General features: G+C 61.7%; 1 protein-coding gene and 1 long non-coding RNA gene across 2 annotated transcripts in view; one reads left to right on the forward strand and one right to left on the reverse strand.

Moving 5' to 3' along the window:
• Positions 1-10,100: 10,100 nt before the first annotated feature.
• Positions 10,101-26,800, reverse strand: part of CACNA1S (calcium voltage-gated channel subunit alpha1 S) — a 58,313-nt gene continuing 41,613 nt past the window's right edge. The window contains exons 29-44 of the mRNA XM_055583180.1: positions 23,231-23,287; positions 22,291-22,419; positions 21,794-21,859; positions 21,077-21,168; positions 20,367-20,526; positions 18,686-18,813; positions 17,626-17,722; positions 16,932-17,034; positions 16,072-16,173; positions 15,743-15,867; positions 13,959-14,087; positions 13,093-13,343; positions 11,828-11,913; positions 11,051-11,142; positions 10,737-10,877; positions 10,101-10,632 (exon numbers count right to left, since the gene is read on the reverse strand). Coding sequence (XP_055439155.1) covers positions 10,381-10,632; positions 10,737-10,877; positions 11,051-11,142; positions 11,828-11,913; positions 13,093-13,343; positions 13,959-14,087; positions 15,743-15,867; positions 16,072-16,173; positions 16,932-17,034; positions 17,626-17,722; positions 18,686-18,813; positions 20,367-20,526; positions 21,077-21,168; positions 21,794-21,859; positions 22,291-22,419; positions 23,231-23,287 — 2,010 coding nt within the window. The 3' untranslated portion in view covers positions 10,101-10,380. The remainder of the gene's footprint in view (positions 10,633-10,736; positions 10,878-11,050; positions 11,143-11,827; positions 11,914-13,092; positions 13,344-13,958; positions 14,088-15,742; positions 15,868-16,071; positions 16,174-16,931; positions 17,035-17,625; positions 17,723-18,685; positions 18,814-20,366; positions 20,527-21,076; positions 21,169-21,793; positions 21,860-22,290; positions 22,420-23,230; positions 23,288-26,800) is intronic.
• LOC129653464 (uncharacterized) lies at positions 22,331-25,825 on the forward strand. Its single transcript, XR_008715145.1, has 3 exons — positions 22,331-22,439; positions 24,358-24,537; positions 25,692-25,825. It is a non-coding gene; the product is annotated as an uncharacterized LOC129653464 (long non-coding RNA).

The following is a 26,800-nucleotide window of genomic DNA, read 5'->3' on the forward strand; positions in this document are numbered from 1 at the left end:
TAAGCGAGGGTAAGCACCCGGGTGTCCCGGCCCGGCGCTTCCCTGCAGAGCGTCCCACAGCGCCTGACGGTTTGTGTTCTGAAAGCTCCGGGAAAAGCCTCTCTTCATTTATTCCGGTGAACTTGCCAACCTTTACTGAGGGGGGATTCTCGCTAGTGTCTAACTAAAATCCCCTGTCCCTACAACCCTGCAGCGTTTTAAAGTTCATCTTTGGGTTGGTTCCTGGCCAGGCTCCTATCCTAGACGGCCCCTCCGGAGGCTCCAGTGACCTTTATGACCTACAGATGACTCCCACCTTCAGCCCCCCCACCCCTTTATCCCTGCTCACACTTGCCAGTTGCGGCTGTGGGGGCAGAGGGTCCGCGTGGGAGGCCTGAGCTGCCCCAGGGAGACAGGGAACAAAGGGAACCCTGAACTCCAGGCACCTGAGTAGAGGCTGGGGGGAGATGGGGGGAGGTGGGAGGGGGAGGAGGCGGAGTGGACAGCTGCCTTCATTTGGGTACAAAGGACAAGGGGAGCCCCGAGGCCTTGAAGCGCTGGGTGGTGGTGGAGAAGAAATCATGTTTGCCTTTCCAGTCCCTCTCCTGCCTCTGAGACCAGCCCCTTCTCCCTGCCTGCCAGCTCCCAACATTGGGGCCATTGACGGGGCCCCTCACCAGCTGCCTGCCCTCCCCTCACTTCAACCAGCTCCCTCCGTTGGACCGAGCCCAAGAGGAGGACCCAGCTGCACCTCCAGATGTGGAAGGCACATGCTGGGGGAGGGGAAGAAGGGGAGTCTGACTCCCAGCCTCTTGCATCACCCTCAGATGATGAAACCACGTCAGAGACTTAGAAAAGGGCACAGGCTAGGGGTGAAGGGCACATCTTTGGTGCCAATCCTCCTCCCTTCCCCTCCCCCACCCAACCAAAATAACTGCTCCATCCGTAGCCCACATCCCAGTTTGGTTTGGTCAGACCAAAAAGCAAAAGATAATTTCAAGGGCAGATTTCAAGGGCATATCAACACCCTCTACCCCAATCTGATGGCAAACAGCAGCACCACCTCGGGTGTCCTTGGGTAGGAGGGGCAGGGGTGGGGGAGGGCCTGGCAGGACCCAGCACTCTCAGTAGCATTTGAACCAAGAGGAAGAGCTCTCTGGGGCCAGTGTTCCCCCACCCTGGAGCAGGAGACCAGCAGAGTGCTGAGGAGTCAGACCCTGGACATGCTCTTCCAACCAAGATGAGAACGGGGGAGGAGACTGACATTTATGGACCATCTACATGAACAGGCACTTTACACGCATGTGTGCATGTCATATTCATCACCCGTCAGCTAGGCTTTAGTAGCAGGGCAGTGTTAGTTGCTCAGTCAAGTCCAACTCTGTGACCACATATACTGTAGCCTGCCAGGCTCCTTTGTCCACGGGATTTCCCAGTCAAGAATACTGGAGGGGTGCCATTCTTCCTTCAAGAGATCTTCCTGACCCAGGAATCAAACCCGAGTCTCCTGCGTTGCAGGCAGTTTCTTTACCATCTGAGCCACCAGGAAGAGCTTTATTCGTTTCAATTTTGCTAAAGGGGCAGTGAGTCTCACCCAGCATATAAGCAACAGATGTAGGACTGAACTTGTGCCTCCTGTGAAGTGCATCCAGACTCCCCAGGCCACCTCCAAGCAGCCGCCTGGGAAAAGGAGCTGGGCAGCCGGGCTCCAGACTTGTACTCCCCAGACAGCAACGTTGCATTTTGCAAGGCTGCTCTCCTGCCCAGCAGAGTCTGGGCTTCTCCAGGGGCTGGCTCTCGTTTCCTGCCTCCTGGAGGTCCCCTCTGACTTCTGAGAGTAGGTGACCTTCTGACTCAGCTTCACTGCTTCACTGCTGGGAAATGGGGCCAGAGCCCTGTGCTGTCCCCTCCCCCATCCCTCCAGGGCACATGGTACTGAGCCCGGAGGAGCCAGGAGGCGCCCAGGCTGCCGCTTGGGCCTCCTAGAAGTCAGGGCCTCAGGGTGACTCCCTCCTGGGTCACCAGGGAGCCGCAGGGCAGCCTGCTGACCGGATCCTCTCTCCTGGAGCTGCCGGCCTAAGGCAAGGAGGTCGGATGGGGGTCCAAGGGGTGGTCAGGAAGCTTAAACCACAGCCTGGGCAGATCTGGTTAGAGTCAGGGGAAGCCTGGGATGGCGCCCGCGCTCCTCAGTGCCCCCGAGCCTCACCTCAGCCCTGCGCCTTCCCTGCTTGTGTCCCCACCCCCTCCTCCCACTGCTTTTCTCCCTTCCATCCTTCCCACCCCCGAGGCTGCTCTGCCTCAGCTGCCTGTGCACATCTCCCCACCCCACCCCACCACACACACACATGCACACACTCACACGCGTGTGTGCACACACACGTGTGCACACCTCACATGCACACGTGCTCATATGCATGCACACAGTGCACATGCACACTCACACACGTGCACACAAGGCACTCACGTGCACATGCATGCACACAATGTGTGCACACACACACAGACTGGACTGCAGTGTGAGCCTCAGCTCGTGGCCCAAGCCAAGACCCCCCGCCCACTGGGCATCTTGGGCTCCATTATCTCTTCTGACAGGAGTGGTGGGCGTCTGGGCAGATGGAACCTGGTGGGGCTGGGGGGGCTCTCCATGGCAGGAGTCTCCCACGCTACCACGGTGATAGTCCTAGACTCCGGCAGCGACTGGGGCAGCCATCTGGCCCAGATCTCTCCTGCCTGATCCCGCTCTCCACAGAAACCCGACTGTAACAGGCCCTAGAAGGCTCCCCTGGGGTGGCCCGACATTGGGTCTGCTCTGTGGTGGTTCTTTAGTCGAGCACCAGGCCCTGGCTGTGGGAGGAAGTGTCTGAGCCTTGCCCTGGAGTTCTGGAGGTGGGGGAGGGCCGGCCACAGCCCCCATCCTGCCCAGCTGGGTTCCTGGGAGAACAGGCCCTAGCCCACCCTGCTGGCGGTGGGCCCACCGCACCTCCTGAGCCCACCTGGAGACAGAGCCCAGTCCTGCCTGCCAGCAGTAGCCGTGAACCTCAGACATGGCCTACTAGGGTGCAGACGTGGGGACCTCCGCTCAGCAAGGGCCCAGCCTGACTTCCCCTGTTACAGAGAAAGACAGACTCGGCCATAAAGGAAACCAGAATTTGTTATAAATAGCAAGGAAGAGATAGAAGTGCTGTGGATTACAAATACCCGTCAGTCTTTAAAAAAGAAATCACACACTATTTTTGGTTTCAGATGTAGATGAGGGTTTAATGCACCACATAACCTCAAACACAGGAGCTTCATCCCTTCTTCTCTGCAGTGCTTTCTAAGACAGTGTTAGAGCAGGTGTGGGCAACCTCAACCTTCAGCCCTAAGGTCATCTAGTTCAACAAGAGCCCTTTTCAGGTGAGGAGACTGAGGCCCAGGGAGGTGAAGAGACGTGTCCAGGGTCACGCAGCGCGCTGCTGAACTGGCACCTGAAACCCCAGAGGGGGCAGTGCCCCCCCACAGTGCGGTGGGACCCACAGGCTGAACACCAGACTTCTAATGTGAGCTCGTGGTTTGCAGAAGAGCCGAGTCTGCACAAAGGGACAGTAGACAGCTGGAAGCCGGAGTCACAGAGACACGGCGAGACCCCTCGGGCCGTGCGACCAGGGCAAGTTAGGGAGCTGTGCCCATCGTCCGCCCCGCACCCCAGAATGGGGACAGTCTGCTCCCTTGCCACGGGCTGTCACGGACTGGAAATGGGGTGGCCTGGGCGGAGCGTGCAGCACAAGGCTCCGCCCAGGATGGAAGTGAATTTCCTTCACTCCCATCCCTTCTTCTGCGAGCCTCTGTCGTCTGACTGGACAGAGGGCCAACCTGTCGTAAGATGGACAGGAAGTGGGGGACGAGTGTGTGTGAGGCTGGGTGCAGGGGGTGTGCACCTGCAGCTGCCTGCCCAAGGGGTCCTCGTCGCTGGGGGCGGGGAGGAGGTCCGGCCTCCGTCAATGGAGGGCCGGGAGTCAGGTAGGTGTCTGCAGGGCGGGAGGGCCCCAGGCATGCCGGATCCCTGCGGAGCACGGATGCCCCGGGTCAGCTTCCCCAGGCACCACCTGGAAGACGTCTACGCTTTACTTTACCTGCCCAAGGGCTACCCCCGGCTGAAGGTGTTAATGTGCTTTCTCTTTCACTCCTCAGGGTCTGTGAGGCAAACACTCATTGTCCTCATTTTGCAGAAGAGGAAATGGGCTCAGAGGTCACTTGGCTAGTGTCTGGTCATTAGTGTCTCCGGCAAGTATTTCCGGCTCGCTGCCTCTGGCACAGGGCAGGCCGGCGTGTCCTCACTCCAGTGTGAGCCCTGGCCCTGTGACTTCCTTTGACCAATGAAATGCGAGCAGAACGCACAAGAATCGCTCGTAGGTGGACGCTTCGCACACCCTGGCACTGCACACAGGCGCACGTGGTTTAGGGTCTCCACTAGAAATAAACGTTCATTGTGCTGAGCCACTGAGCCTACGAGCTGGTGTGTTACTTGGGCAGCGCCCCCGCCCCCCCCCCCCACACCTATAAGGATGTCCCTAGAAGGCGCAGAGCCAGGATTCTGGTCTGGAAAGATGCCCAAGGCCCAGCGTCTCTCGGGACTCTAGTTCTTCACACAGAACCACAGACACACCTTTGGGGTTCTGGCCTCCAGGCTACGTGGAGCTCTGCTGGCAGGTAGAAGGGGGCAGGCATCCTCAGGAACCAGGGCCTTTCTGCACCACTGGCCGTCACCTGCTGAGGAGCGGTCACGGACACACCTGTGCTAATGTTGTGAGGGCCAGGGCCCGAGAGTGGACTCTTGTCCAACACTCGGAAATGAACTGTCCGAGGAGACACATGTGCTGACAAAGCAAGAGACTATTGGGAAGGGGTGCCAGGGCAGAGAGCAGGAGGGTAAGGGAACCCAGGAGAACTGCTCTGCCCTGTGCCTTGCAGTCTCAGGTTTTATGGTGATGGGGTTAGTTTCTGAGTTGTCTCTGGCCAATCATTCTGACTCAGAGTCCATTCTGGGGGCCGGCATCACTCGGCCAAGAGGGACTCCAGCCAGGAGGATTCTAGGAGGTGGTAGGATGTATGGACTGGTGACCTTTTCAAATTCTTCTGGTTGGGGAGCACTTGTTGGTTCCAAGTTCCTCCTGTTGTCAGATCACTCATGCGGGTGGTTACCATGGTGCCTGGCCAGGGTGGTGGTCTTGGACAGTGGCGCCCCTAACACTGGCCCTGGCCCTGCTCATTCCGCCTTCCCCACGGCACCCCATCAGTCCTCTGTGAAACGGCTTCTGCGAAGGGCTGGTTAGCTGCCCAGAGGCCCCAGACAGATCTGTCTTCTCAGAGACAAAGTACCAGCTGCTGCCGTTTCTGACCATGGTGCTGGGCATTGAAGAATTGATGCTTTTGAACTGTGGTGTTGGAGAAGACTGCAAAGAGATCAAACCAGTCCATCCTAAAGGAAATCAAAACTGAATATTCGTAGGAAGCACTGACGCTGAAGTTGAAGCTCCAATATTTTGGCCACCTGACGCAGAGACACAACTCATTGGAAAAGACCCTAATGCTGGGCAAGCTTGAAGACGGGAGGAGAAGCAGACGACAGAGGATGAGATGGTTGGATGGCATCACTGACTTGATGGACATGAGGTTGAGCAAGCTCTGGGAGTTGGTGATGGATGGGGAAGCCTGGAATGCTGCAGTCCATGGGGTCACAAAGAGTCAGACACGACTGAGCAACTGAACAACAAGAAAGAGTTATCAACTGAGAGCTGTGAGGTCAGTTCTGCTTGGGGACTTATTGGAGACTACAGCCCAGGAGACGGGCTCTTGGCAGCAACATGGAGCTGCTCAGAAGAGGTGAGAGCAGGTCAGCCTCATGTGATTTGGAGAAGGGGTATGTGCCCCCGACAAAACATCTCACTAAGGGTTTGCTAGTCACGGGGGACGGATGTCTCCGAAGACGATTTTAGTGCTTTTCTAGGTATGAGAAGATTCAAGAAATGAGGCTCATAAAACCTGAAACAATCTAACGCTGAAGGTCTGCTCTGCAGGCTTTTCCTGGAGCACGGAGGGCCTCATTTCTGATCTCTGCCCTGAGCTCTTGCAGGGGGCATTGAAGGCTGGCGACTGCAGTGGCCGGTGACGTCGTTCTTATGGAACCAGGTGGAGAGTGGCCCTTTCAAATGGACAGAGTTTCCTGGGGTCATTGGAGAAGGCCCGCCAGAGGAGACGGGCTGGGACGGAGGAGGAAGGTTGCTGGGTGCACAGAGGTGCCAAGGGCATTGGGGTACGCGTGCTTGAGCGGGCGCTGGGCAGGGTGTAGCCCAGATCAATAGGGGGTGCAGTGGGGCTGGGTTAGAGACTGCCCTGCCATCCTCCTGATAACGGGAAATCAGCAGCTCCAGAGTGGTGTCCGGGCCCCTGCTGGACCCCTGGCCTGAAAGCTAACTCGGCCTTTCCTGGAATGAGTTTATTAATAACCCACATCCTGGATGGTGTCGCAAGGCTGAATGAGACATTGCGTCAGGCACTTAATGAACTGGGTTTGATAAGGTCGCTACTATCCTTCTATGATGACAGAACGATAAACTGGCGGAGGCGTCTTAAAGGGCCCATGACTGGAAGTGGGCTGGGCGGCCCCTCCGCTGGGCCTGCCTGTCTCTCGGGCCTCCTCCTGGAGCCAGGCTCCTCCTCTGGGTCTTGGCTTCCTTTCTGACCACAGTGAGATCTCCTTTTAACAAACAGCACTTGGCTCTCCCTCCTCTGAACCCTCCAGACCCCGGCAGCTGATCCTCCGCGTGCTTCTCTGATGTCCTAGCGTTTTCAAGTCTTGTCTGACACCAGGATTATTATTTTGCCCTATGTATCTAGGCCAGCTTCTTTTAGAATGCTTCTAAACCGGATTTAGGCTCCACTGGAGGACAGCTGTGTGGCATAGGAGGACACGATGGGGTAGGGAGCTGGAGGACGAATCCAGCCCTGCCGGGCAGACCCTGCCCTCGGCTGGCTCATCAGTAACTGGCAGCGGGACCCTCGCAGGGGAAGGGGAGCGAGCGTCCACTGCCACCATAGCTGTTGGGCCCAAGGCAGGAGTGATGTGTAACTGGGGTCAGATGCCAGGGAATGGGGCCAGGGTTAGGTCTGGGTTGGCTGTGGCTTTTCCAGTGACCTGTGACTGGCCTCCGCACCTGCTGGCTGAGGGTCAGAGCTGGAGAGCCTGTGAGAGGACCAGCCCGATGCTGAGATGTGCGCTGGGAGCCGAGCCGCCCAGCTCCCCCACGAGAGACTCAGAGCCCCATCAGGTCAGCCTCCGCCCCGTGAGGTCGGGCTCTCTCAGTGACCAGCTCTGACCCAGTCCAAACAGCTGCTTCTTGGAGGGCCAGGCCCCTCCATGGTCACACTTACGCCTCCCAACAGCCTGGGAACAGAAATCATTCCCTCATTTACAGGAGGAAGAAGCTTGAAAGGGCGCGTGAGTGCCTGATGTCGGGGCAGGGGGCGGGTGGAGGGCCTTGGGGTTCCACTGGCCCGGCTCCAGGGCTGTGCTCCGTCACGTTGCACAGGGCAGCTCGGCTTCAAGGACCACTCGGCCTGGCCAGAGCTGGGCCTGGAGATGCACCGGGACTGGACCTGGGCCGCCTCCGCACTTGGGAGCCGGGCCACCTCCTTGGTTCAGAGACGCTCCATCTGAGCTCCACAGCTTCCAGATGAGGGAAGGGGCTTCCCCCCACCCCACGCCCCCTACGAGGCTCAGGGCCTGCCCCAGCCCCCAGTTTCATCCCACCCCTTCTGCAGATCCCCCAGCACAGCTGGGCCACAGGTCTGCAGGGGATGGGCTGGGAGAAGCTGGGGTGCAGCAGACAGCACTCTGGCCAGGAACCCAGTTGGAAGGCTCTGCTGACCGGAGGGGCCCGCTTGCCCACTCCCGTGGCCCCTGCCTGCAGCCTTCCACCCTGTGTTCCCTTCGTCCTTTATTTGGGGCCTGGCAGCCCTCCATGGAGACACCCACCAATCATTTAAAGGGGAGCTGGGGAGAGGCAAGACTGTACACGCTGACCATCGGAAGGTCCTGCGTGTGGCGGAGGAAATGGCCTGGACTGTCCCAGAGGGTGAGAGCTGGGCTTCCTCGGAGCCAGCAGGCACCCGTCCCTCGGGCTGGGAGGCCGGCTAGACCTCCTGTGAGGGCATGGAGCCACGGCGCGGGATTGAGTCCCGCCGGGGCCCTCCTGCCAGTGCGGGGCCTCTGGCGCATTACCTGTCCTGTCCTGTCCTGGTCCTGCTTGCAAAATGAGGATGATGCTTCGTGTTGAGAACAAGAAGAAATGGATGCGGGGCCCCTGAAGCAGAGCCTGCCACAGAGCTGGCATTCTGTACATTGGGCATTACGCTCATTAATAATTCCGCTTGTGAATGGAGACATCCTTTTATAGAGTTTTCTGTGTCAGTTTTCAGCCAGGCTGCAGGTGGACTATCTTCTCTCTCCCCCGGAGGAGGCAGGGGAGAAGTGTGAGTCCTCTCCGTGACGGTGGAGCCAAGGAGGCAGCCCTCGCCTCGGGAGGCCCGTGCCCCCGCCCCCTCCCCGGGTCCTGCACAAGGGTGCAAGGCTGCAGCCCTGGGTGGGTGACCCCAGGTTATGGGCGGTGGGGCACCGGCCAGGGCAGAGGCCACACTGGTCAGCATTTCCCTGCGCTTATTTGACAGCTCTTGGACACTGTAGAAGAGCACTCAGCTCTGGGGTTCGGGATAAGCCTGGGGGACCTGCTCCTGCCTTGGTCCAACCTGGCTTCAGCTGAAAGTGAAAGCTTTAGTTGCTTCAGTCATGTCCGACTCTTTGGGACCCCATGGACTGTACCCGCCAGGCTCCTCTGTCCATGGAATTCTTCAGGCCAGAATACTGGAGTGGGTAGCCATTCACTTCTCCAGAGCATCTTCCCAACTCAGGGACTGAACCCAGGTCTCCTATATTGCGGGCAGAGTCTTTACCAGCTGAGCCACCAGGGAAGGCCTCGGGCTGGTGTGAAATAATGTCACAGTGGTGACCTGCTGCGATGGGAACACGTGTCGTGGGGCCACCAAGCCTTTGGGGGTATTTGGGAGGTGCTTTCTGCAGGAAGTAATAGGCTAGGGGTCTGCTGGGCTCAGGGTTCGCTAAAAGGCAGGCAGCTGTCCCCGGCTGGGCTGCAGGGGCTGGAGGGCGGGTAGACAGGCCCGAGGGCCGGGGCTGGGTCCAGGGCCAGGGTTGTGCACCCTATGCTGAGGCTTTGGAGGCTTCAGGCGGTTTAAGCGAAGGGCTGAGTTGGCAGCTTTCTCCATTTAGAAGGATCAGGGTCAGGCTGGGGGGCCGGCAAGAAGTTGCGAGGCCATTGGGAGGCTGTGGCAGCAGGTGAGGTCTGGAACGAGGACCAAGTGTCGGGGGAGCCACGGTAGGAGGGGACGGGCCGAGAAACAGAGGGACGGGGCCCATGGGGCAGGGCGGGGGAGGGTCCAGCTCTGATTCTGAAGTGGGGCCCCAGGTCACAGGCTGCAGGGAGGGGTGAGGAGGTCGGCTCTGGACATGGGCTTTCGGCTCAAGCAGGACATCCTCAGAGCCGAGCAACAGGACACGGAGCGGGGTTTAGGAGAGATGGGACCAGGCCATGGGGGCGAGGCCTGGACCTGGGGGCGGGGGCGGGGCCGGGACCTGGGGCTGGGACGACCACTGGGGACGCGGGTGCTCGGCACTAAATGAGGAAGATGATGTCTAGAGAGTGGGCTGACCCTGCAGGAAGGAGAGAGGACCCAGCACCCTGAGGACGCCCTCCCCTGAGAGATGGGCGGCCTGGGGGAGGTCACCGGGAAGCCGCGAGAGGGAGCACGTGACAGGGGAGGAAACGAGGGAGAGCGAGGAGGTGGATGCCAGGACCTTGCTCCCTTAGGCTGCGAACGGGCCCCCTTGAGGCTCTGAGGGGTGGGCAGGCAGTGGATTCTGGTCGAGCTGCGGGGAAGGGCAGCTGTGAGGGGCCTGGACGCACGGAAGGTCCACACCATCCTCAGAGGCCCCTCCGCCCCTGCAGGAGGACCATCCAGAGGCCCCTCCGTGGGAGCAGGGCTGGGGGAGGTATAGAAGGGCCCCAGAAGGAGACAAGCAGCGCCCTGTCGCAGGCCTGGAGACTTTAATGTCCTGCCAGCACTGACCAGGCCTCTGAACGACACAGAAGCTCTGTCCACTCTCGTGGCTTGCTGGTGAGGAGAGTGACTTCACCTTCTGCCCGCTGACCTTGGACGCGTTTCCTGACCCCCTTGCCCGCCCCAGCCCATCCCTCTGTCCATCGAGGCTGCCGAGCCGGGCTAACTCTCCCGCTCCAGCTCCCCCACCCTCGTTCTCGCCAGCCCGGGCCCACACAGACGCCGAGGCCTTCATGGCCTGCGGGGAACCAGGGTCTCCTGGGAGCCCTCACGCAGGTCGAAGCTGTCCAGGGAGGACCCGAGGCCTGGGCACCCTCGGGCACCAGGCACGCCCTCCAGGGCCTCGCGTCCCTGCAGAAGCTCTGCGGCTGCCACCTCCACTTCCCGCGGTTCCATCTGGCAGGCCTCCGCCAGCGCCTGGCCCGTGGCCATGATGAAGTTAGCATCCGCCGCCAAGCTGTCCAGGCCCCCTCGAACCAGAGCCTGCAGGGACAGCAGGCCGGGTGGGTGGTCCCGAGGTGGTGGCCCACCCCCCACCCTCTCCACCGCAGGCCGTGGCAGGGCCACCCCGGATGCAGCACCCTCACCTCGCGGATCAGCAGGGCCATGGCTGGAGCTGGACCCCCAGGGGTCCCGTCCTCTGTCCTACTGCCGGGCGGCGCCTCCCCGGGCAGGGACCCTGGGATGGGGCTCCTCTCCTCAGGCACCTGGGACTCTGCTCCCGCGTGCTGTTTGGAGAGCACCAAGGCATAGACCCCTCAGGGAGGCCAGAGCCCATGGGGACGGGGAAGGCCCAGCCGAGATCCCAGGTCGGGGAGGACAGGGGTCCCGTCCCTTCTGCTGAGTCACTGCCACCCCCTCTCTGCCTGGAGCCTGCTTCCTGTCCTCTCTGGCCTGTTACCTGGCAGGAGGCGGCGGGGGCCTGGGCCCTGGGCGTCCTTCTCCGGGGCAGCTGTTCCTGTGGCCACTCTACTTGGGACTTGCTGTGGGGCCCTGTGGGCAGAGTGGGCCCAGGGCTCAGTCCTCCTGGGGGCCTTGGGTCTACAGAGCTCCCCTTGGCCAGCCAGCCCCACCCTGACGCCCTCAGGGTCCTAGAGGTCCACCTACCCCAGGCCGGGCAGGACTACCCCCCGCCCCCTCCGCTCCACCCCCATTTGCCCTGGTCTGTGTCCTTGTGGGCTTGGGAGGGGATCAGGGCCAGACCCTGACCAGCTTTGGCCAAGCTGATCTTTGTGTGAGTGTGCGTGGGTGAACGTGCGAGATATGTGTGTATAGGTGTACATGAGTGTGTGAGTGTGTCAGGGTCAGAAAACACGCCGAGCACCCTCATCCCCTGTGAACTGCAGCTTCCTTGGTTCCCTCCTGTCCTGCGCGGCAGTCTAGGACCCACTGGGCAGCCGCCAGGTCAGCTGCTGAAGGGCAGAGCTGAGCTGCCGGTATGTTCAGGGGCTGTCCTTTGGCTGGGGAGGGGCGTGCCCGGGGAGAGCCCTTTCACAGTGCAGACCCTCACCCCCTCCTTCACTCTGGCCCCTGTGTGGCCCCTTCCTCTGCCTGGGTGACGAGCTGGTCCCCGTCACCACAGGCTCCCACCTCCTGGCGGGGTTCCCCAACCCGACAGCAGGCTCCCCAGGCCTCTCTGGGAGAAGGTCAGCCCCTCAGGGGCACAGGAGAAACTGACCCAGGGCCCCCTGGGGCTGGCCGAAGGGTCCTCCTCTGGTGGCAGGCGTCTCTGTCTCCCCTGCGAGCTCCCCTTCGTAGTGGACACTGAAACGGGAGTGTGGCCAGTGAGCCGCGGGCTGCTGGCTGCCCCATCCCGGGCTTCCTGGGCCCCACAGCCTTTCCCTCGGTCCTGGGCCCGTTGCTGTAGAGTGGCCTTGACCCCCAAGTCCTCGTTTCTGGAAGCTCCCTCAGTGTCCCTAGCTAGTTGGGTCCCAGACCCTTTGTCTTCTCAGGACCTACTCTCTGAGGTCATTTGGCCATAGCTGGACTCCATGGCACATACCCCCGACAAGACTGCAAAGGTCTGGGCGCAGGCCCGGATCTGCACGTCCACAGCACCCAGCATTAGACTGACCCCGCAGTGCAGGCGCCCTCCTAGGCGTGTGGACTTAATTCAGGGGCTCTCTGGCTGGAACGGGGTGCAAGCAGCCTGGCCTGGGAAGTAGCCGCTCCCCTGACCTCTGCCCTGTCGTACCCGTTCCCGAGGGTGAGGAACCCAGACTCTCCAGGCCAAGGACACCCCAGCCCCGGGCCTCGGGTCTAGAACAGAAGGTCTGCGTGGAGCCCAGCCCACATTACGATGGCCAAGGCCCTCTCTGTTCATCCCTCGATCCCTGGCACTCGATCACAGATTATATCCAGTCCGCAGCTCGGAGAAGGCAATGGCACCCTACTCCGGTACTCTTGCCTGGAAAATCCCATGGATGGAGGAGCCTGGTGGGCTGTAGTCCATGGGTTGCTTAGAGTCGGACATGACTGAGTGACTTCAATTTCACGTACTGAAGAAGAAAATGGCAACCCACTCCAGTGTTCTTGCCTGGAGAATCCCAGGGATGGGGAGCCTGGTGGTCTGCTATCTATGGGGTTGCACAGAGTCGGACACGACTGAAGTGACTTAGCAGCAGCCCAGGGCTGGCGAGAGGGGAGCCACCGGAGCCCAGATCCAACGACCGAACCTTAACTGTTCAGGTGTGCCTCTCCTCACCTAACAGGTCCTTCTCCGGACCAGCCAAGACAGTGGGAGAAAAGCCACAGGGTGCCGACTGAGGCCGACCCGAGGCTGCCCCCTGCTGGCCACATCAGTCTCTGCCGTCCAGGCCAGTCTCACAGCAGGGCAAAGGCTGGACCCCAGAGAGTGCCCCACAAAGGCCCGGAGCCCACCAGCCACGTCTGCCCGGTCCCACCCCAGCCCCAGCATCCCGGGCTGCTAGCTGCTGCCACTACCTGGGAAATGCTGGGCTGTCGCCACGGTTGCTGTTGCCGCTGGCAACGTTGGCGTTCGCATTGTTGGTGTTGGCCCGAGCAAGGGGGTGGGTACTCGGACGTTGAGGGAAGTCCTCCAGGAAGACGGGCGATTCCATCTCCTCCATCTCAATTTCAGTAAACTGGAGGGGTCTCTGGTTGGCCATGTGCGGGGCCAACGAGTTGGTCCTTTCCAGGAAGCTGTCCACCTGGCCAAACAGGCCGCCGGTCCTCTGGGGTGAGGAGGAGAGGGAGGGACTGAGAACAGGGGCTGGGAGCCAAGGGCCCACCACCCCGGACGCCGGCCGGTGGCGGGAACAAGGCCAGAGGGGAGCGGTCCAGGCTGAGGTCAGACAAGGGACTAGCATCCTCAGGGTGGCCTCAGTTTGGGGGGTGGACAAGACACCCCTAAGAACTGTAGGGTACCAGATATTCGGACAGGAATGTGGGGAGTGGGAAGCCTGGAGCCAGGCGCCTGGAGGAAGGGCTCTAATCCCGCCTCCTCAAGTCACTTTGAGAGTGGCTCTGCACATCTCGGAGGGCCTCTCTGGGCCCCCGTTCCTATGAATAACCCAAGAAACTTCAGCGAGGTGGTCCCGAGAGACCCTCCGGCGAAGCGGGTGGGCGTCTGATGGGTGGAGCTGCCTCGGACTCGGGCAGGGGAGGAGGGGGAGGTTGGGAGAGGCTAGAGGGAAGGACGGGGCACCTCAGGCAGGAGGGTCACTGGTGGGGGGCGTCCCGGGAGCCGCAGGCAGTGGGGCAGCGGGTGTCCCCAGCCCCGCGTACGTGGCGGGGCTCCCAGCCTCCTTCCTGGAGCACACACACTGGGGGGCCACGGCCTTGCTCACCCGGAAGATCCCTTCCTCCATTGCGGCCTCCACCATGGCTCTCTCCAGCTCCTCCTCGGCCGTCAGGTCTCCCGAGATGGTGCGGCGGATCTCGGGGGCTGCCTCTTCCTCGATGGTCCTCAGTCCGGCCTGGGGACGGAGAAGGGACTCAGGGGCCCTCCAGGCCAGGAGGTGAGGATAGACCGCTTCCCTCACTCTCTTCTAATCCCGGCAACCAGGGCTTCCCTGAAGGCCCAGGCCTGTTCATTCTTGCCCCAGGGCTCCTCCTCCAGCCTCTGGGATCATCCAAGCCCTAACGGCTCTCAAGGTGTCTTCTTTCGCCCTCACAGGGGCTTCATCCCCGCCCAGGCCTCCAGGTTGGAAAACCCTCTCACTCCCCACGGTCTTCACACACATGACCTCTTTCGATTGCACGTGCCATTAATGCCACATTGTGAGCTGATCGGAGTTCATACCATCAGCAATAGAACAAATCAAGGTTGGTGTCACCCGACAGTTTGCAAAGAGAACCCAGCATCACTGCTGGGACATTCCTGTCCAGGAGGCAAGCCCTCGATCTGTCGTGAGGGAACGTCCTACAAACCCAGACTGAGGGCTGTGCTGGCTAGAAGCTTCACAGTGTCAAGGTCGCATCAAGGAAAGACTTGAGGAGCCAAAGACTGAAGAGATCGCACAGCTAAACACAACATGTGATTCTGGGTCCAATCCTTTTGCCATGAAGGACATTATTGGGACCACTGGTGAAACATGCATGGGGTCTAAGGATTCCACGGGACTAGTGCATCCATTTCCTGATCTTGGCGGCTGCGTCACGGTTATGCAGAAGGCTCACGGAGGAACATGCCCTTGTTTCCAGGCAATACACACCGACCGGCTCAGGGCTGAACACTGGGCATGACTCTCAAATGGTTCAGGAGAAAAAAGACTTTTATATTGCGCATGCTATTTTTAAAACTCTGAGATTGTTTCACAGTAAAAATTGAAATAAAATTTTGAACACACAGCCCCATTATGTGAATGTTTTTAAAATTTATCCATTATGTGCACTATACTTAAAACACTGAAATTAAAAACAGACAAGGCTTCCTGGTGGCTTGTTGTTGAGAGTCCACCTGCCGGTGCAGGAGGCACGGGTTTGACCCCTGGTCTGGGAAGATCTCACGTGCCGTGGAGCAACTCAGTGGCACCGCCGCCACTGAGTCTGTGCTCTGGAGCCTTGGAGCCACAGCTGCTGACCCACGCGCTGGAACTCCTAAGCCTGAGTGCCCTGGAGCCCGCGCGCCAACCAGGGGAAGCATCTGCAGTGAGAAGCCCGTGCAGCTAAGCGTAGCCCCCGCTCGCCACGACTAGAGGAGAGCCCGCGAAGCAGTGAAGACCCAGCACAACCAAAGAATAAATAAAATAAAAATTGTAAGAAGAAAAACGGGCAAGATAACACAAAATTCTACATATATTTGGATACCCAATGGGTCATTTCAAGCCCCTTCATTCTCTTAGGAAATCTGCCCTCTTTGGAGACCACCGCTGTCCCCTAGCCCAATCTCTCCCTTGTGTTCAGGGGGTAGGACCCATGGCTCTGGGTCGTATCATCCCAGGGACGGAAAGGCTCCGGGTTCTTCCCTTGAGCTTGAAGCATCTCCCATCCAGGGCCGTCATCTCACCCCAATGCGTCCTGGCTCCTCCCGCCCCGTCTGCCTTCCCTGCCGGCCCCCAAAGACAGAGAGGGAGCTAGAGTCCAGAGACCAGCTCAGCAGCGGAGCCCCTGGGGCTCGGGGCGGGCTTACCTGGATCTGCACGATGTCCTTCTTGGGCCGGTACCCATAATACTCCTCCTGGCGCCTCATGAACTTCCGGAAGTGCTCCTGGATGAGGAACGTGGCGTAGAACTTCCCCACCGTCACCTCGTCATCTGCAGAGGGGCCGACCATGGCCAGCGGGCGTCTGAGGCTGGGGTCAGCGTGTGGCCAAGCCGGGACTGGCCCCCGGCTCCCCTCCTCCAGCTGGCCTGACCCCATGGGGTCTGCCCAAGGCTATAGAGGGCCGGGCCATGCTCCAATGCCCCTGGGCTCCCCGCGGAGGCAGGGCTGCCTCTGGGCCCCCAGGGCGCACCCACCTCCTATGGGAGGGATGACCTGGTCCAGGAGCTTCATGCTGGTCCTCTTCCAGACCTTCTTGATGATGGCTCGCAGCTCCTCGTTGGCCTGCTCGAAGTTACCTGGGGCAACCGACAGGCCGGGTCAGCAGCACTTGACAGGGCCACCTCTCGCTCAGCAGATGGTGGCTGGCTTTTCCCTGTGGCGGCTGCTGCCCTGGGCACAGACTTTGCTGGGGGGGAACGATTGCTGTGCCCCTGGGGCAGCCCAGCCTCAGGTCACGTTTGCCCCAGGCCTTGGCTTCCAGGACCCAGAGTGGCTGACTGCAGAGGCTGTCCCCTCCTGTACTCCCTACCGTCCCAGGACAGTCATCAGTCTCCCGCACACTTGGTCTGTTCCGCCTCCTCCAGGCAGCCCTCCAGGCGCTCCGCCTTGGCCCCCCCCCCACCCCCCGCTTCCCTCTCCTTGCCCTCCGAGGAAGCCTTCCCTGCCGCTGCCTGCTGCCTGCCATGGTCCCCTTTGGGGTGGCTCCGACCCAGCTGGGTCCCCATGAGAGTGAGGCCCCCTCACCACCCCCCACCCGGTCTGTCTTCCGGACAGGAAGCCCTGCCCCGAAGTTCCTGCCTAAAGGCCCCCAGGCCCACGCCTCTCACACTAACTCTGCTGCCTCCCGCCCCACCTCCATCAGAGCTGGCTGTGTGAGGACAGAGGCTGGGTGACTCTGCCCTACAGATCCCGGGGGCGCCTGCTGAGCCCTAACGTGGCCTTGGCCTGGGTCCCCCCTCTGCTTCTCCCCGAGACTCCTGAGCCCGACCTTCAGCTCAGAGGGCCTGGCAGGACCTGCGGGAAAGCCCGGCCCCCGGGGAGGGGCCGCCCACACCTTCCGTCTTGATCTTCAGAGCCGTGCGCACCAGGGCGAAGAGCGTGGCGTTGAAGGTGACCGTGCCGTCACTGTTGAGGGGCATGTTCATGCCCACCAGCCGCTGTGCGGAGAGGGTGCTCATTGCGGGCGGGGCCCCCGGGCAGTGCTCGTCCTCACCGGGTGGGGGCAGCAGCAGGGGGAGGGGCTGGGGGAGACTGACCATGGGGGAGGGGCTGGGGAGACTGACCATGGGGGAGGGGCTGGGGGAGGCTGACCATGGGGGAGGGGCTGGGGGAGACTGACATGGGGGAGGGGCTGGGGGAGACTGACCATGGGGCAGGGGCTGGGGGAGACTGACCATGGGGCAGGGGCTGGGGGAGACTGACCATGAGGGTAGGGGCTGGGGGAGACTGGCCATGGGGGAGGGGCTGGGGGAGACTGACATGGGGGAGGGGCTGGGGAAGACTGATCATGAGGGGTGGGGGATGGGGCTGGGGCTGGGGTGCCTACGGTGCCCTCCCTGAGGGGGTGAAACGTGAGCTGGGGACCCTGCTGAGATTTAGTTCCCAGGCAGGGATGTGCGCACCCAGGGGACAACTCCAAAGTAGCTCACGCACTCACCCCGCCCCAGGGCCCCTGCCTGCTCCTCCGGGGGTGGGGGTCAGTGAAGGTGGGAGGGCGGTGCCCACCCCTCGCTGGCAGCGCTGGTTACCTTACATGCTACCCGGTGGGGGCAGAACTTCCCGAAGCCCAGCGGGGGCTGGATCCTCCTCAGCAGGGTCACCACGTCCAGGTGCTTGATCCTGCCCCTGCAGGGGGTCACCAGACCTGTGCAGCAGGCACCCCCCACCTCCCTCCCTGCTAGGAGAAGGGCCCAGGGGAGGGAGCCAGGAGACAGGGACGCCTCCTGACTTCCAGCCGTGTGTGGGGAGTGGAAGCTGGGTTTCCTTTCTGAAGAAGGAACAGTGTTCGAACTCACTGCTGCCCAGCGCACAGAATGGGCTCTCTGTTGGCGGGGGCGGGGGGCAGGTAAGAAGAAGCCAGTGTCCCCTCAGATGTGGGATCTCCAGGGCTGGGACCCAGACCTCATTTTTCCCAGGGGGAGCCTTCCTTGGGCTTTAGTCAGACTGTCTGGGGGCTCTGGGCTGTATTAATAGAAGTAGAGGGTGTGCATCAAGGCGGGTGAGAGCCCACTCGCAGAGGCGGGTAGAGCCTGCAGCTGCTGCCACGGGGTTAGCGAACGTGTGTCCTGGTTGGCACAGTGCCTGACACCTGGGAAAGTCGTCAACCGTGAGCAGGCGACCTTTTTACAAAGAACGTAAGGCAGCCCGGCTCCCCAGAGTTCAAGTGCACTCGAAGGCCCCGGAGGCCAGGTTACCCCAGTACAGATTCTGCCTCGGTCAGTGTAGGGTGAGGCTGGGGCCTGCACTTTCATCCAGCTCAGCTGCTTGGTCAGTGACCACATCCTGAGCAGTGGGGCCTAGAATGCCTGGGGAGGTAGTAAGCGCTCTGTTCCTCGAAGTGTCCAAGGGAAGCTGGATGGCCATCTCCCAGGGACAACCAGGGGGCTTCTGCCCTGGGGGCTGTGGGTTCCCTCCCAACCCTGAGAGACTCCTCTTCTCTGCTCTGGGCCCTTGGGTAACAAAGGGAGGGAAAGCCTGCTCCTTCCTGCTGGACTGGAGGGTGGCTCGCTGTCGGACGCCAGGCGGGGCCTAGAATGGGAGGGGGCCGGGGAGGGACGGTCCAGCACAGGGCCGGCAGCCTGGACTCACGTAGCCTCCGGGTCGTACTCCGCCCAGATGGCCTTGAACTCATCCAGGTGATGAGGGCCCAGGATGGACCAGTCCCGTGTCAGGTAGTCAAAGTTGTCCATGATGACGGCCACAAACAGGTTGATGATCTGTGGGAGGAGAGCAGAGGGGTCCCTGCACGGAAAGGCAGGTGGCACGGTGATGGGCTGGGGGTGTCAAGGGGGCCTGGGGGTATCCAGGGGGCCTGGGGGTGTCCACGGGACCTGGGGGTGTCCACGGGGCCTTGGGGTATCTGGGGGGCCTGGGGGTGTTCACGGGGCCTGGGGGTGTTCACGGGGCCTGGGGGTGTCCACGGGGCCTGTGTGTCCACGGGGCCTGGGTGTCCACAGGGCCTGGGTCCATAGCTTTTCCAGGGGGCCTGGGTATCCATGGGGCCTGGGTGTCCATGGGGCCTGGGTCCATAGCTTCTCCAGGGGGCCTGGGTGTGCACGGGGCCTGGGTCCACAGCTTCTCCAGGGGGCCTGGGTGTACACGGGGCCTGGGTCCACAGCTTCTCCAGGGGGCCTGGGTGTGCACGGGGCCTGGGTGTGCACGGGGCCTGGGTCCACAGCTTCTCCAGGGGGCCTGGGTGTCCACGGGGCCTGGGTGTGCACGGGGCCTTGGGGTATCTGGGGGGCCTGGGGGTGTTCACGGGGCCTGGGGGTGTCCACGGGGCCTGGGTGTCCACAGGGCCTGGGTCCATAGCTTTTCCAGGGGGCCTGGGTATCCATGGGGCCTGGGTGTCCATGGGGCCTGGGTCCACAGCTTCTCCAGGGGGCCTGGGTGTGCACAGGGCCTGGGTCCACAGCTTCTCCAGGGGGCCTGCCTCCCAGCCCTCTGGCAACTGCGTCCCGCACGCGAGCAGCCTGTGCCACTGCTCGGGTCCAGGAGGTGTCCTCTGCCCGGGCTCCAGGGACTGATGCTTTAAGTCCCAACCTCAGCCTCTCGCCTGACCCCCGAGGGACGCTGGTCCCCTGCACGCTGCCCCTATGCTCTTCTTGCCGGTTCTGTATCACCTGGTGTGCCTCTGAAATGCAAGCTTTGCTGCACACGGACCCCTGGCACCCAGCGGGTGTCTTCAGGGCCAGGACAGTGTCCTATTCACGTTTCTGTCCCTTGCCCTGAGCTCAGGGAACATGAGATGCCCAAAGGGTTTTAGTAAACATGGGAAAGAGAAAGAATGAGGGTCGGGACTGTGGGGCTCTCTGCCTCCTGCGTGCGGGGACGGCGCCCTGAAGCTGCAAAGCCATCTGTGCTCTGCTGCAGGCCCCTGCGATGGCTCTGCGTCCAGACTCTCAGCCCCTGGCAAAGAGGGCAAGCTTCTCTTCCAAGGGAAGAGGGAGGGGCAGGCGGCTTTGCTGCCTATTTTAGGAAGTAAAATAGAAGCCTCTGTTTTAGTGCAGAGTCTCAGTAAATTCTTTTGATTTTTTGATTACTAATTGCTAATGTCAACAACAAAAAGGTAAAACCTTTTAACAGCAGCTCTGGAGCCTGAGACTCGCACCCAGGAAAAGAAGCTGCAGCCAGACTGACCACAGCAGGGACACTAGCCGGAGCCCCGTCTTGTCTCCTGTGTCCCTGAGCTGCGTCCCTGGAGGGGCAGAGGCGGCCGGGGCGGGGCGCGGGGCTCCCGGCTCGGGGCGGCCCGCCCGCCCGCCCTCACCAGGAAGGCGCACAGCATGTAGAAGCTGAGGAAGTAGTAGTAGGCGAAGTCCGTGCCGCAGGTGCGCTCCTCCCCGGGGCCGTAGTCCGACTCGGGGTCACACAGCTGGCCGTAGCTGCAGGCCAGCAGGATCTCCTGCCACGCCTCCCCCGTGGCGCACCTGGAAGGCACAGGTCGGGGCGCCTCTCACTCTGGGCCCCGGGTGAGGGAGCCGCCAGCCCCCTGCGAGCAGGACATTCGGGAGCAGATTGGCACCCCTCAGGACCTGGGGTCCACGGGCTGCCCCTCTGTATCGAGGCTCCCCTGCTCTACCCATCGTGGGGTGCCCTGGGCAGGGGCTAAACAGAAAGGGGGCTTCCTAGACAGAGGTGCAAAATCACTCCAGGACTCATGTCACCAGTGGGGCAGCCAGAGAGCTGACCCCGGAGTGTGGGTCAGAGGTCGTCAAGGCCTCACCCTCCCTCCGAGGGACAGTGGACCTCTGCCTCCCGCCTCGGTGCAGCGAGGGTGGGGAACATGCAGGACCCCACAGCACCATGGAGATGGCAGCCACTCGTCCAAGAGTGATTGAAATGGGGGCGCGGGCTGTCCAGGGTGAGCATCCGAGAAGGACAGCAAAGCCTTGGCCCTTCTGAGTGCGCGCAGGGCCCACGTGTAGGAAGCCAGCTGGCCTCCCACAGACTGGGGGAGGGGTGGCAGGGGCCTCCTGCCTGAAGAGCAGCAGCACCGCCTGGGGGAAGGTCTGGAAGTTGTTGTTCCGGTTGATTTGGGTCCCGTCCACCAAGGCGATCTTTCCGAACATCTGCAGGCCACGAAAGGCTGGACTGTGGACCTGGACAGGTCTCCCACCGGCCCCAGCTCCCCCGACACCCTCCACCTCAGGTCACACAAACCGGGCTACAGCTGACCCCTGAGCAACGCCAGGGTATAAGTCTACAGTTAGCTCCCCGCCCTGTATCCACGGATTCAACCAACCATGAATCCCGTGGAGCCCTAGTACATTTCCCTGAAAAATTCACGGATACATGGACACCCAAAGTTCAAACCTGCCTGTTCAAGGCTCACTTGTGTTTCCAAGGTTGGGTGAAAATTTTTCCCTCAAGCCAAATAAATCTGGGAGGGGGACAGTGTTCCTAACCAAGAGCTGACTTAGGGTCTCAATGTAGAGAGCAGAGTGCTCCAGGAGAGGGTAGCTGAGACCACCAGAGCCTCCAACAGGGGCCTTGGAGACCAGTTCCGCCCTTGTCCATCTGGCCACAAGGTTCCCCTGGGCAGCCTCCTCCTGACTGATGCTGGGCCAGCTGGGAACCACCTCCTCCTCCTCCGGGGCTGTGGCCAAGCCCCGGGCTGCCAGGATGCCGGAGGCAGGCTGGTGAGAGGCCAGCCTGCAGGCTGGCCGGCCTCCCGGGGGGCCAGAGGCCCCTCACCTGCATGCCGATGACCGCGTAGATGAAGAAGAGCATGACGATGAGCAGAGCCACGTAGGGCAGGGCCTGCGGGCGAGGATGGCGGCTCAGGGTGCAGGGCTCCACCGCGCGCCCGGTACAGGGCCCTTCCTTAGCTCACCGGGGACCCGAGGCCCATGGGCCGCACCCAGTGTGGCCCTGACGTCCCCGTAACCCATGCGGATACAGTCTCGTGGGTGGCCGAGGGTTCCCTGAGTGGGTGGGCTTCCGGGGTGGACAGAGTCCCATGGGTGGGGGGGGGGTCACATGGGTAGGCGGGGTCCCGGGGGTGGGGGTCCCGTGGGTGGGTGTGGTCCCCGATGGGCGGGGTCCTGTGGGAGTGGTCACAGGGTGGGCGTGGTCCCGCGATGGGAGGGGTCCCGTGGGTGGGCGGGGTCCCGGGTGGGTGCATGGGAGCGGTCCCAGGATGAGCGGGGATCCCGGGGTAGGCGGGGTCCTGGGTGGGAGGGACTGCGCACCTGGAAGGACTTGATGAAAGTCCAGAGCAGCGTGCGCACGCCCTCCGCGCGGCTCAGCAGCTTGATCAGCCTCATGACACGGAACAGGCGGAAGAAGGCGCTGGAGATGCGGGCGCTCTCGTCGGGGTCCTGCGGGGCGCAGCCCCAGGGTCAGTCTGGGGCCGGGGGCGGGCGGGGTGAGGGCAGGCAGGCGGGGAGGGCAGTGTGTGCGGGATGTGTCGCGGTGGGGGTCTTCCAGCCCACCCCGTGGCGCCTGCTAGGACCTCGCGCGGACCCTCGCGGGGCCCAGGGCCCTGGGCTTGCTCAGCCGGAGGCGGGGTGGGCTGGGCGCCAAGCAGTGCGCTGGGCGGACAGGGATTCCGTCCGCCCTGGGGGAGGCAGCGGCCAGGCCCGGCGCCTGCCCTCTGTCCTGCCTCGTGTCATCTCCTCCCCAAGCTGCCACTCAGCTGAGGACCCCGGCAGCGCTCCCGCCCCTCCCCAGTGCCCCCCCAGCGCAGAGTCTCCCAGAAGCTCAGCTGCTCTGTGGCCATCAATTCAATGGCCACTCCACGCCCACCCTGCCCGCACGTGGCTGTCCCAAGCCGGAAGGCCTCTGCCCATGTGCCCCCCTGACACACCGGATGAATGGCCAGGGAGAGCCCCCTGCCCGGCTTTTGGTGTCCCCACAAGCTTGGTGCTGGTGACCTGTCACTGAGGTTCTCTGCCATCCAGTCCTCTCTGGATGCTCCTGTCAGCGCAGAGCCCCACTTCCCACCGCACCCATGCACACTCTGGTGACACAGAGTTTCCGCCCGCCCCCAACCGGACCCTCGGGGGCCTGCTCGGGGCAGGGGGCCCTGAGCGCGTCTGCCCCATGCAGTCCAGCGGCCAGGCCCAGGCATGCAAGCTGCAGGGCAGAGCTGGCGGGCGAGCGGGGCAGGCTCATGCAGCCTGGAATTACAACGTTCCCGCAGCCGCCACCCAGGCAATACAGTCCCCCGCTGGAGGCCAGGAAAGTCTGTGGAGAGAGAGGGGGAGGGGAGAGAGGAGGGACATGGTGGGAGGGAGGTGAGACCTCAGAGAGGACAGACCACAGAGGGTTACAGAGAGAACAAAGCAGGGAGGTGGGGGTGAGGACCCCCGGCTGTGGTGGGCGGGGGTGTGGGGAGGAAGCTGTGGGGATGGTGAGGTGGTGAGGCGACAGGCCAGGGGCCAGGGAGCAAGAAGAGGAGGGAAGACTGAACATGGGCAGATCCCCCTCGCCTCCCAGATGCAGCTTGTGTGTCTGGGGTCTGTGGAGCTGGGGCTGTGAGTGAGGCCACGGAGGACAGCCCTGCTCACGGTCGCAGGAGAGTCCAGGGGTGCTGGCCCCCACGGGGGTCCCACGCTCCAGGGTCAAAGGCCCTCTGGGAGAGTCTGAGACCCCCTGCCTGGGAGCCGGACCAAGGCTTCTGTCTCAGGGGCCAGCCTCCTAGATGGGCCCGGCTGTGTAGGGGCAGCCTTTCCTCCTGTTTACTCTGAGCTCCTCCCTGCGGCCACATTTCCGGAGAAGCCCTGTTTCTGGAGCCCTGGGGTGGGGAATCATGGTTTTATCTTTAATTATTTGGGAGACTGGTTCCCCGGGCAGCTTTCTCCTGGACCATGGGTTCTCAGCCCAGGCGGCACATCAGAATCACACAGAGAACTTAAAAAAATATGCACCTTTGCTGGGTCCCCATCCGGCCGATTAAGTCAGCTCCTGGGGACTGGGTCTGGCTTCCAAGGTGTAAATGCACCCAGGTGATTTAACATGCAGCCAGGGATGACTAGCCATGTGCCAGACCTGTGCCGCCAACGGGGTGCCTGCAGCCACACGTGGCCGTCTGGATTACGGTGAAAACAACACAGACGTAGATGTTCACGTCCCTGGCTGCACTGGCCACATTTCACACGACCAGCAGGTACCCATGGCTCATGGCTGCCACCGTGGACAGAGCAGAGCCCTCCTGGCAGAAAGTGCTAACCGACGGCGCCGCCCTCTCTGCTCTCTGGATTATACGGCAGGGATATGAGTCAGCGTTTTAATTCAAAGTCTTATCATGACTTTAGGCAAACAGGCGGACGTGTGCTGTCCCTAAAAATCCCACGGTGACCAACGACACTCTCGTCCCTCCTGCACGGAAGAAAGGGCTCTGCCTGACCCCAACGTCCCCCACCCCCCACATGGACCTCAAGCTCCAAGAAGTCATTGTTGGATGACTGATTGTCATTCAGGCTGAGACTGAGCCGGTGAGAGGTGCTGCCCCAAACCCTGGGCCCGTGGGGGCTACTTCCCAGCAGGGCCTGGGCGTGAAGGAGACGCGCACACAGGCCCCGGGGCACCCTGGTCTGCCGCCTCAGCCCCGCTCCCTCCAGCCGTGTGCGTATGGACAGAGTTCCGTCTGTCCTGCGTGTGGGGTGAACCGGACCCCAGGCCAGGCCTGCTCCCACCACAGAAGGCGCCGCTCTCTGCCAGGCCTCCCCTTACAGACTCCAGACTTGTCCTTGGCCCCCTCCCGTGGCCCCCATCCTGCCCCCACCCACCCACAAGGGCCAGCCCTGGGCTGGCAGGGCTGCAGTGCTCACTGGTGGGCCATGGGCGTGCGCCGGCGTGGGGGCTGGTCCTCTCCTGGACTCCTGGAGTAAGCTCCCCACGGCCACCCATGTCCCCGTCAGGGGCTGGCCAGGCCTCTCTGAGATGCAGCCAGCAGGCGCGCGGTCTGGGGGACGCGTCCTTGTGATCCCAGCCTCGGGCTCCGGGATGCCCTTCCTGTCCCCTGCTACCCACGTTCACCCACAGTCTCCCCAGCTTCAGGTCCTTGGCGAGGCCGCCCTGCTGTCTGTCACCCCCACAGCCCACGGCCTGGGTGCTCCCCGGCCACAGCCCGGAGGCCCTGCTGGCTGGATGCCGTGGGAACCTCCACTCCCCTGCGCTCCAGCCGTCCCCTCCCTGTGTTTATGGGGCGGCTGCCACGTGCTGGGGGCAGTGACCCGTGTTTCCTGGCCTGTGTTTCCAACAACGCACGACCCACCCCACATGCAAGGCAGCTCCCGAACCCCAAGCCCCAGTGCAGAAGCATGGAGATGCCCCCGCCCACCCCCGCCCACGTCCTTGACGCTTTCCTTCCTGTGGCCCCGGGCGGCACTTAACTCATCCCGCTGTCCACACAGCCACGGGACTCACGTCCCCTTCCTGCTCGGGGATGAACCAGGTTCCCAGAGCCAGCAGTCCCCGGGTACCCCAGGGCTTCCGCCCAAAGACGTGGCTCCTGCAGTCGCCCACCCCCACCCCCCACAGCCTGATTATCCCCTGAGCCCAGGATGTGCTCTAATTTCTCCCATTTTCAAAAGAAACTCTACTTGGCTGACACTCTCTCCAACTTTGAGGCTCTTTCTCTTTGTAGGAAACAGAGAGAACAGTCCAGGCCCGCAGCCCGCTCTGCCTCTCGCCAGTCCCGACTCCTGATGGGCGTCCTTCCCCGGGAGGCTTTAGTGCAGGGGTCCCTCCTGGAGGAGCATCACCGGCCAGCCCCCAGACCTTCGCCCTCCAGACGCCCTGCTCTCTGCCGCTTGTCTCACCCACTCCCACGACTCTAAATGCCAGCTGCTTCCTGGAGTCTCCAACTTAGGGCTCCAGCCTGACCAGCCTGCGTGCTCCAGGCCTGTGACTCCAAGCCCGTTCCGTGTCGCCACCGCAAGCATCCTGAGCTGTCGTGCCCCAAATAGGACTCTTGGTTCCTGCGCTACCCCAACTCCTCCCGGAGTTTCCACGTCTCAGAAAACGGAAGCTCAGTTTCTTGGGCAAGATCCTTGCAGTCACGGTTGATTACTTTTCCTCTCCCCCTAAATCAAGTTCATCAACAAATGCTGTCAGCTCAACGCCCCAAGCAGATCCAGCTGCTGGTCACCTGTCCCCTCCACAGCTCACGCGCCACCCCTCATCGGGTGATCGGAGTACATCCTGACCACTTGCCCTGAGTGACCGCAAGTGTCCCCTGCAGCTTGTTGGCAGTGCAGCATCCAGAGAGGGCCTCTGAGAACCAAAGTCAGACCAGGTGTAAGTGCCTCCAGGGGCTCTCATCCCCCCAGAACAAAATCTCGGACTCTAACAAAGGACTAATTAACAAACTGTGGAAAATTCTTCAAGAGATGGGAATACCAAACCACCTGACCTGAGAAATCTGTGTGCAGGTCAAGAAACCACAGTTAGAACCGGACACAAAACAACAGACTGGTTCCAAATCAGGAAAGGAGTCCCTCAAGGCTGTATATTGTCACCCTGCTTATTTAACTTACATGCAGAGTACATCATGAGAAACGCCGGGCTGGATGAAGCACAAGCTGGAATCAAGATTGCCGGGAGAAATGTCAATAATCTCAGATATGCAGATGACACCACCCTTATGGCAGAAAGTGAAGAGGAACTAAAGAGCCTCTTGATGAAAGTGAAAGAAGAGAGTGAAAAAGTTGGCTTAAAACTCAACATTCAAAAAATGAAGGTCATGGCATCCGG

This window comes from Bubalus kerabau, chromosome 5 (genome assembly GCF_029407905.1).
Source record: "Bubalus kerabau isolate K-KA32 ecotype Philippines breed swamp buffalo chromosome 5, PCC_UOA_SB_1v2, whole genome shotgun sequence".
Taxonomy (NCBI): Eukaryota; Metazoa; Chordata; class Mammalia; order Artiodactyla; family Bovidae; genus Bubalus; species Bubalus kerabau.